The sequence below is a fragment of the Pelodiscus sinensis genome, chromosome 13, assembly GCF_049634645.1.
Source record: "Pelodiscus sinensis isolate JC-2024 chromosome 13, ASM4963464v1, whole genome shotgun sequence".
NCBI lineage: Eukaryota > Metazoa > Chordata > Testudines > Trionychidae > Pelodiscus > Pelodiscus sinensis.
The window spans coordinates 21,798,636-21,808,770 of record NC_134723.1 but is presented as its reverse complement, the minus strand read 5'-3'; the positions used below and the strand labels follow the sequence as shown (position 1 = coordinate 21,808,770).

Here is a 10,135-nt window from a genome sequence, read left to right as displayed (position 1 = left end):
GCCGGCGGGAGACTGTTTGTAGCCTGTGATCCCGCTGAGCGCTAAGCGGCGCCCGCCGACCTCGGGGGAAGGGTCAAGGGCCGCTCGGGACCGGAGCGGCTGCCGTGGCCTGTGCTGTTGGCGTTAACCTCGTGTCATCCTGTTTGCGCGGCGGCGGCGCTCGCTCGCTCCCTCCCTTTGGCTGCGCTAGACGTCAGCTGCACCCGCGGCGTTTTCTAAACCCGCGCCGCGCTCCTTGCTGAAAGTTACCAGCTTAATCATTGCAAGACCGCGGGACCTGCTTTGCAGCGTGGGCCGGTCCCCCGCGCCCCGCCCCCTCGGCTGCCTCGCTCCGGGCTGCGGATCAAAAGAGTAAAGAGCAGCCACCACCTCCGGCAATCCGGAGGGGCCGATCCAGGCGGCACTTGCTAGTGCACAGCCAGGGCTTCCCTCCCCAGCCCAGCCCAGCCCGCGTGCGGGGCGTCCTCGGAGCAGGGCAGGATAGCATGAGAGTGGCTGGCCAAAGCCCGTGCTAGAGCCGAGCCAGTGAGCGGCAGACGAGGGTGCAGCACCGCGCACGGCTCCTTCTCTCGGTTCGCCTGCCCTCGGTTGTAGCCTGCCCGGCGGGCTGCCCCACGTGCTCCCTGCGGGGATGGAGGTGCAAGTTGGGCTCAACAGCGTGCATTCCCGGCCGGGGGGCAGAACCTTCCGGGGAGCGTTCCAGACCTTGTTCCAGAGCGTCCGCGAGGCTTTCCAGAGCCCGGGGGCCGGCCTGCTGGGAGAGGAGCCGGGCACCAACCCTCAGCCTTCCTCCTCTGTCCAGTGCCCACCCGGTGCCCACCTGCAGCATCAGCAGCAACCAGGCTCCCCCACTTACCTGGCGCTGGAGGAGCATCCCCAAGGCCAGTGTGCCCCGGCGGCCAAGGTGTTGCAGCCTGAGGATGAGAGCCCAGCTGTCCCCCCCTCCTCCACCCTGTCCCTGATGGGCTCCACTTTCCACGGCTGTTCTGGGGACTTCAAAGATATCCTGAGCGAAGCAGGCACCCTGCAGCTCCTGCCGCCAGAGACCCAGACCAGGGGCAGCCGTGGCGACGAGGCATCTGCAACCAAGGAGGACTTTCTTGGGGACAACGCCAAGGAGCTGTGCAAAGCCGTGTCTGCCTCCATGGGTCTGGGGGTGGAGGCGCTGGAGACGCCCAGCGAGCTTCTGCCCCGGGAGGATTGCATGTTCGCCCAGCCCAGTGGGCACTCCCGGGGTGCAGCAGGCACCCAGCTTGGGGACAGCAAGAATTCAACAGGGGCTGTGCTCCTGGAAGAGCAGGGCACTAGCCCAGCCTCTTTCAAAGGGCGCTCAGCCACAGGCAGCAGCCACGGGCCAGGTGAGAATGCCCTGGCTGTAGAAGTGCCCCCTACCCTGTCCCTGTATAAGAGCTCCCCAGGCCTGGAGGAGCCTGTTGCTTTGCAGGGTCGTGATTACTACAACTTCCAACTAGCACTCGCCCCTCATGCCCGTATCAAGCTTGAGAACCCCCTAGACTATGGGCCCGGCAGCTCCTGGGCTGCCCAGTGCAGGTATGGGGGGGACATGACCAGCCTGGCGCCTCATTGCCCTTCCTCGGCCCCAGCCTGGCATTCATTTTTCACTGATGAGGGACAGCTCTACAGCCCATGTACAGAGGCAGCTGTTGGCCCTTTCAGCTGTGGGCGAAACCAGGGGCCACCAGGTCAAGAAGGAAGCGACTTCCCATCCGACATGTGGTACCCAGGAGGGATGGTGAGCAGGATGCCCTATGCTGCTGCCTCCGGTTGTATCAAAAGCGAACTCACTCCTTGGATGGAAGGCTACGCTGGGGCTTTTGGGGAAATCCGGTAAGTACCCACCGGCATGTGCAGATAAGGACCTGTCCTGACACTCTCCAAGCTCATTTTCAACCCACAAATACTAGCTTGGTTTAATATCCCCTGGTCTGCCTTGTCAGCATCTGCTCAGAAAAGTAAAGTTGAGCAAAACTACCTTGTGCGTTGAAATAGTACTAAGCGCTAGTGAATATAGGTTACTGCGACAGTAAGCAATCCGACTGTTCCAAAGGGCACTGCTGGGGAAATAAACAGCACGCAGGGGCAAATAATATGCAAATTGCCCTGGCAAGCGGGTAATTATAAAAGTTAGTGGACATTTTCCCCCTGCATTTGTGAAGTGCTGAGTCCCTCTAAAAAACCCAGACCTGGTTCTTAGGAAAGAGGGCTACAGCTGTTCAGTTTGAATTGTGAAGTGGATTCAGTATTCAAGAAGAAAGTATATGGAAGAGTTTGTTCTGTAAAAGGTGATGGTTTGCAAAGATCAGAACAATTTATAATCTCAATACAGTTTGATTTGGTTGCCTAAATTGAGTAATAGTTTTGTGGTTTTGTTTTTGTTTTACTCTAATGTTATAGCATTGCTCCTTGTGACTCATTAGCCTCAATTGTTGCCTGCATTGCTGTTCTGAAAGTCACAACACTGTGAGACAGTATAACCACCCTGATTTATTTTATTACTTACCTGTAAATTAGTTATGTATCTATTTCCAGAATACTATCAGGCTAGGGTGCATGTATCTATTTCCAGAATACTATCAGGCTAGGGTGCAATAAACTTAAGGAATTCAGGTTAGTGAATTTATAGTATAGACCCCTGCTGAATTTCAGATTTTAAAAAAATTGTCTGAGCACTAGTCTTCTTTGTGAGTGGAACCTGAGATTGATCACAGCATTGGGAAAAGTTAATCTAAGTGAGTTTGCTCTTATAATAATTGTCCCTTTGGATTTAAAGTCTGTTTTTAATTCAGGTGGGGGAGCAATTACTAAGATTGCATGCTAGAGTACTTTGTAAATAATAACCAGTTATATGGGTCTCCTCTTCAAACAAACAAAAGAAATCAGAAGGGAGTTTTTATATATTTTACAAGAAGGATTTCACAGAAGGTAATTCCCTTGGTTCTGTCATTAGCTCTATTAAATCTCACCCAAAGTTGGAAGTAAACCACTTTTGTCTGAAGTAGGTAAAAATAACATTGAAGCGATGAGCATATCAATGCACTAGTCATGATAAAATAATTTCAGACTACCTGACGCTGTCACTTCAATTAAGACTATAAACCAAGGTTTTTCAAATTTCATTGCATCGTGACCCCCTTCTGACCTCTAAAATTATTATATGACTGCAGGAAGGGGGACTGAAGCTGAGCCCCACCAACCCAGGAAGGGGGGAGGGGGGGCAAAGCACAAACCCTGCTGCCCGGGGAAGGGAGTGCAGAATTTGAGGTCTTTAGCTCTTGGCAATGGGGCTTGAATTTTGACTTTAACCCCGAACCCCATCAAGTCTAACGCTAGTCCTGGCAACCCCATTAAAACGATCCAACTCTGTTCACTTACTATTTGAAACAGTGTGTAAAGTGAGTTAGTGATCTCAGTTCAAAGACTTTCTGATGGGTTTCCACATCCTAGTTGGCACCTTTGTTAACATTCTCTGTAAGGAAGTCAAAGATTCAAATGGGCAAGTCAAACAGGTAGGAAATCTTTTTACATCAGCATTTTGCAGAAGACGCATACTTGTCTCTGCTTGCGCTGAAACTTTTTTGTTGATAAGAAGATATCTTCATTTTCTTGGGCAATACAGCAGCTATTGTTAGCACTAAATATATCAAAATATTTTAAATAAAAAATAAGGATATGTCAAAAATGGGGAAAAGCAAGGGAGTGTGGAAGTGAGTCTGTGTAGCAGATAGTCCAGTGAGGTGAGACTGACATACAGAGAATAGCGCTCCCACTGAAGTCCGTGGAAAGTAATTGGAGTTGATGAGGGCCTTATATTTTTACTTGTCATAGCTTTTGTCAGTTGATAGCGTGACTTTGAAGTCCTAGGACCCAGTCGTGCTGACTTCTTACTCAATGTGTGTTGTCCTTGCTCACAATATAACTGCACAGGTAAATAAAGAATAGTTACATTAAGGTATGCAGAATTAGGCTGAGTTTTTAAAATGTAATTACTTCAGGTAATATTACTTTGAACCATATAGTATATGTGATTACTAAAAAATTTTCTGACCATGAATGACACTAACCAGGATTTTTATGCCACTTTGTGTTTAGTTTTAATTTAACCGTCTTTAAGTGAAGAGGAATGAGGCTTCTGTGTGGTGCTGCTAACATTGTATAGTTCAATCTTACCAAAGTTATTCATCATCTAGATGAGATTCTTTATTACCATTACAACTTACTGCCTATTGATTGCATTGTGCAGTTTAATTTACTTCCGAATATGAACAGATAACAGATGAATGGACAATCGTTGTTGTGACAGAGGCAGTGATTTATACACCATTTCTTAGACAATAACCTGAGTGATGACAGAGTCATAGGAACTACAGAGGTTTTGTATCAACGTTCTTTCCCTCAGCTCCCTCCTGTGCACAAGTCCCCCTGTAATGATCATACTTGGTACCTTTGACCGCACATTACATTTCCAAAGCAAGGTTAGATTAGGTAATTAGGCTAGCTACTTGCCTGAGGTTGCACAGTGTTTTGTAGAATGGATTGCAGAGGAGCCTCTTACCTCACCTTGAAGTCAGGGCAAGATATTCTCTTAGGGCATATCTATACTAGGAAATTATTTTGAAATAATAATTCCCAAAATAACTATTTCAAAATAGTGCGTTCACACTACAGGGAAGCCTTGAAATTAGTCCAAGGGAGGCCTCTTTACTGTGGGGCTACGTCTACACTGGCCCCTTTTTCGGAAGGGGCATGCTAATTTTGAAAGTGGGAATAGGGAAATCCGCGGGGGATTTAAATATCCCCCGCGGATTTAAATAAACATGTCCGCCGCTTTTTTTCCGGCTTGGGGAAAAGCCGGAAAAAAAGCGTCTAGACTGGCCCGATCCTCCTTCAAAGTAGGAATAAGAGATCCTCCAGAATAGGGCTTTATTCCGGAGGATCGGGCCAGTCTAGATGCTTTTTTTCCGGCTTTTCCCCAAGCCGGAAAAAAAGCGGCTGACATGTTTATTTAAATCCGCGGGGGATATTTAAATCCCCCGCGTATTTCCCTATTCCCACTTTCAAAATTAGCATGCCCCTTCCAAAAAAGGGGCCAGTGTAGACGTAGCCTGGATGTGCTACCTCAACTTAGAGCCCCAGGAAGCACTGTAATGACATTAAATGAATCTGGGGAGTAGCTATTTCAAAATAGCAGCAGTGGAGCATCCACACTTCTGCCATTTCGGAATAACTGTTTCAAGATAAGCGTTATTCCTTATGGAAAGCAGGAGTTATTATTTTCAAATAAGGGGAGTTATTTCAAAATAACTCCCTAGTGTAGACCAGGACTTAGTTCTCTCTTAGGTGCTAGGTGAGGGACTCAGCTAATGTGCCTTCTAGTGTTCTGCAGCCCCACAGAGAAATCGTCCATTTTGGGACATTGTTAGAGCCCCATATCCTGTGACATTCATGCTGTGGTCAGTGGCAGATGCTGGGGAGGATTGAGTAGTAATAAGTATTTTTGAATGCTTTGCTACCAACCCTCTTCCCCTGAGCCATCCTGCCTCATGCATCACACTGGACCAGGGTTTCCCAACCTATGGGTTGGGACCCAAATATGGGTCTCCATTACACTTCAAAGGGGTCGCCAAGTGTCTCCCCAGGTGGCTCTGCCCCTTCTATACCCCCCATTTTTGAATTGCTTTGGGTCACCAAGTCTTCCTGAATTGTCAAAATGGGTCCCCATCTGGAAAAGGTTGGGAACCACTGCACTGGAACCTTCATCCATTCTCTCAACTTTTACTGGTCTGCTTCTCTCTTCTTGTCCCCAGTTCTTTTGGACTGGTGCCTTCTTTTTTTAATTTTGAATATTTTATTCTGCTCCTTTTATGCATACGTGACATTAAAACATTAGCATATTTTCCCTTTTGTTTTTTAACATGTGACAGTTTTATTTCTAAAGCTTCAGGGGGTAGCCGAGTTAGTCTGTACAGAAAAAACAACAAATGGTCTGGTAGCACTTTATAGACTAACAAAACATGTAGCTGGGATCATGAGCTTTCGTGGGCACAGCCCACTTCTTCAGATAACTGGAGTTAGCTCCTGATACCATCTACATGTTTTGTTAGTCTATAAAGTGCTACCAGACCTTTTGTTGTTTTATTTCTGTTATCTCTTATCTGCTCATGCTTTTTAATTTATTTTATTTTTGATACCAAAATAGGTTATTTCAGTTCTAAAACATCTTGGAGGCTCAGATGGCTTAAAAGATTGCTGATGGGACACAGGGTTTTTCTCCTGTGCATCATCATGTCATTATTTTGAATATAATACACTGAATGGTACCATCTGATGGCTGAGCAGTCACTTCTGGTGAAGTGAGTTGATTCCTGTGATAATGGGATGTCCATCTATAAAACCTGCCATCACCCTTAGTCCCGCTTATTGGCTGTCTCTGGGGACAGGGCAAGGAGTGGATAGGAAAGAGAGGTGAACAATTGTACTCGCTACGAGGGGTTGGTCCCTCCAGGTTTCAATTAACGTTGCTGGGGCTGTATCACTGACCATAAACAAGAGTATTTCAGTTTGCTGGACTCACAATAGTACATCACATTTACTTAAACATTTAAAAAGCAAAACAAAATGTTTTAACACAATTTGGATTGCTCTTGAGGCTTTTCAGATGTCGCACATAAATGTTCCAGCGTTATTTCCTTATGAGTGTCAAATGTATCTGCACATTTGCTATTCTGTGAATTAATAGCTTTTTTCTCATAGCAATGTTTCATTTACTGAGGAATTCTTTGCATTGGTTGAGGTTACAATAGAGGTTTTCAAAATTAGGAAAGGGATTACTAGAAAAAATATTAATAAGACAGAAAGTTCACACACCAGAAGACATGACGTGAAAATTAGAAATTAAGACTAAGTAAGGGTTCTGGGCAGATTTATTTCACACAAAAATAATAAACTCCTGGAATTAGTCACTAATCTGGTGATGGAAACAAAGGCTATAAGTAAATTGAGGAGTTAATTGACTCAAAAACATCTAGTTGTGCATATAGAGATAGTCTTTGTAACCACATTCTTATCATTCTCACTTTGCTCGTTTTCTCATCCTGTCCATTTGCTTGTGAGTTATACCCACTTGTCACCCAATTGCAGTCAGTTCAGGGCAGAGACTCTTTTACTAGTCTGGCATCTAGCATAATGACATTGTAATCTTACATAGAGCTTGTAGTTCTAGTGTCATACAAATAGTAAATAATTAATATAATAGTAATTGTTATGAGTGGAGGAGATTGTGGTAATTGTTAATAAAACTGGAAAGGTGTTGGTAAGATCAACCAAAAAAGAGGTAAGCATATTGAACCTGATGATTTTTTTCCGTTAGTAGTAATCAGTATGCCGCTTTTTGTTTTATGAGTCTCTTAAGGAAAGCTAATTTTAGAATCAAAGAGCCCAATCCTGCACCTGGTTAGTAGTGATGTTCCTATCAACTTTTATGGGAGCACAATTAACCCACTGGTTTTCTAATATGACCTTTCTGCTCAAGCAAATGGCAATATTATGTAAATATTTCTTTTGAAGGGAAGCGGCGCATGGAAGAATGCTGTTTCTAAAACCTGCCATCCCGGCCAGCTTTCTTATATGCGCTCAAAGCCCACAGTTATTAAAAGAGATTTAGTGTACAGTGAATTCCAGGTAATTGTGGAAATCATTGATGCACTAAATCCTGTCTCTCATTACAGGAAAAAAAAATAACCCTCATCCCCCCATTTTTAACCCTTTTGTTTTTGTTTAAAAATGATGAGGCAGATTCTATCCTTTTCTACAGCTGGACAAGCGAAGCAAATTTGTCCTTGTAAGGAAGCAGGCTGTTATCCTGCAGCACTATCAACACATCTGGTTTATTTGATTAAACCTTGGGACAGATCCAGAAGTCTTTGCTTAATGCTTTCTTAGACAGGTGACCACTGACTCCAAAGACAGTTTTTATTGAGAGAAAAAAATGTGGTATTTAAGATGCTCAGAATCCAGTCCTTAATTATCACTTTTCGTCTCCTTTCAGAACATCGAAGTGTTTTCAGTGATGTCTTTTGCTAATAGATCTGTGTTCAAAGTCACTTCTGTAGCTTTAAAAATATAGTATTGCAGGTTTGCAAAATTTTCCCAAACACACACGAAGGTTGATTCCGAGGTTTTCTTTTGGCTAGACCACTAGTGACAAATGAGTTTAATGGTCCTAGCCTAGTTCACAGGGGAATTTATGCACCTTTTCACGTCATAAGACCAGTTTTGTGCCATTGTCTGTTTCTGTTTAGGACAGGCTAAGGTCTTAAATAACGGGATACTTATAACAATTTTTAGCGCTGACATAGCTTTTGGATAAGAAGAAGCTTGCCCAGAGTTTATTTGCATTATCCCTGGTTCTGGCAAGTGCTCACAAACAATGGTTTCTGTGAGCGTTGCATTACTGATAATGATAGTTCCTGGGATTTGCTTTGATCATTTAGTTCTGTAGGGTCTGTTATTTTCTGTCAATAGTTTGCTTCTTTAAAAAATATTACTAAGGATACCTGAGCAAATCATTTGACAGGATAATAGACCAGTGGGTTACCAAAAGACAAGTTTTGGTAGTTGATCTATTGATTAGATGAGGTCAGAGTAATCTCTATTGAAATTCACCTGTTATTCTCCGTAGAGTTATTCCATGGATGAATTTAGTCCATTTTCAAGTAGAATAATACTTGGACAGATGTTTGTTTTATCTTTAACACTTTGAGCCTGATCCAAAGCCCATTTGAGTTATGGGAAAAACTTACATTGACTTCACTGGGGATTGGATCAGGCCCTTTGTTCAAAGCTTGTAGCATTGTAGTGTTTACAACACTATGGCAAAGTCTTCTGCAGCTAAGTTTTATGTCCTGAGTTGCCAGACTAATATACTCTTTGCCCCTGCAAAATTATGGCAGTCCTTAAACCTGGCTAAGATCCTCATACCTTCTGGAGCCCTGGGCAAGACCCTTTCCTATCTAGTGCCTGAAGCTATGTGCTTGTAAACCAAGTAAAAAAACACACACACATACACACACGCCTTTTAATGAGGTTGATGCTCGCCCTGCACTGAGTTTTCCTTAGCACGTAATAATAATTTAAAAAGCGCAAAAGGGCTTTCATGTGTTTTCTACTCATAGCCATGAAAAGAATTTTTTAAGCACAAGATGGAAGGAGCAGAACCCAGCCCTGATGAACACTTAAAGAACCGTTCAGCCATTTTATGTGTGAATGGCATGTCGCTAGCTAGACACTCATCTCATCTATCAGGGATGAGTTAATAAATTATTAAATTAATCTGGTCACCATGTAGGGTAGAGAACTAAACTAGGTGCCACTTTAAAAGTGTTGTTTAAACCTATAGCTTTTAGGATGACTTTTAGCCATAAGCTCATCATGAGCATGGAGCCTGTCTAGTAGGGCTGATAGTGAGACTGCCTAGCCCCATGTCTGACGGGTTAGCATGGATTCTGCAAGGCTGTTTGTTTACTTAGTTCTCTGCTGGGTTGGTTGACTTCAGTTAATTGCATTTTGTGTGTTTCTTTTATTTTATGCTTTGGATGTGTCTATTTGTTTTATTCACATTAATTTAGATTAGTTTGTGCTTTTTTAAAATTTGGCCTCCTAAATCCAGGTGGCAGCTGTTATAAAGTAGCAGTTGTTTTCATTCTGCCACTAGTTGAGAGTGGTTTATGTGATTTACATCAGGTGTAAATATAACATTTCCATTCAGGAAACTAACCTCCAGATTCTGCAAGCACTCTGGAGCTTGCAAGAGACACTCAGACTTTTGCAGGATGGGATCGCTATGTTGCTACAGCAGCAGGACCCATAAAATTAATAACATAAATCATTTCATGCCTATTCTATTTATGAACTTGTTCACGATTTTTAGAGAAGGCTGATGTTAGAATTAAGTGGATTGTCATAGAACTGGGAATATTTGCATTTGTAGGTTTTTTTCTCTGCTATTAAAAAGACTCTCATGGCTGTAGTAATGAGGGAAGGAAAAGTGCTTCTGGTGTTTATTTTTGCTTCCCTTTCTCCATCATATGATTTTTTGTTTGGTCGTGTGATTTCAGTT

General features: G+C 43.8%; 1 protein-coding gene across 1 annotated transcript in view; it reads left to right on the top strand.

The window, feature by feature from the left end:
• The first annotated feature begins 161 nt into the window (after positions 1-161).
• The window catches only part of AR (androgen receptor), a 137,364-nt gene continuing 127,390 nt past the window's right edge, over positions 162-10,135 (top strand). Inside the window, exon 1 of the mRNA XM_006125241.4 lies at positions 162-1,848. Within this exon, the coding sequence (XP_006125303.2) occupies positions 632-1,848 (1,217 nt within the window). The 5' untranslated portion in view covers positions 162-631. The remainder of the gene's footprint in view (positions 1,849-10,135) is intronic.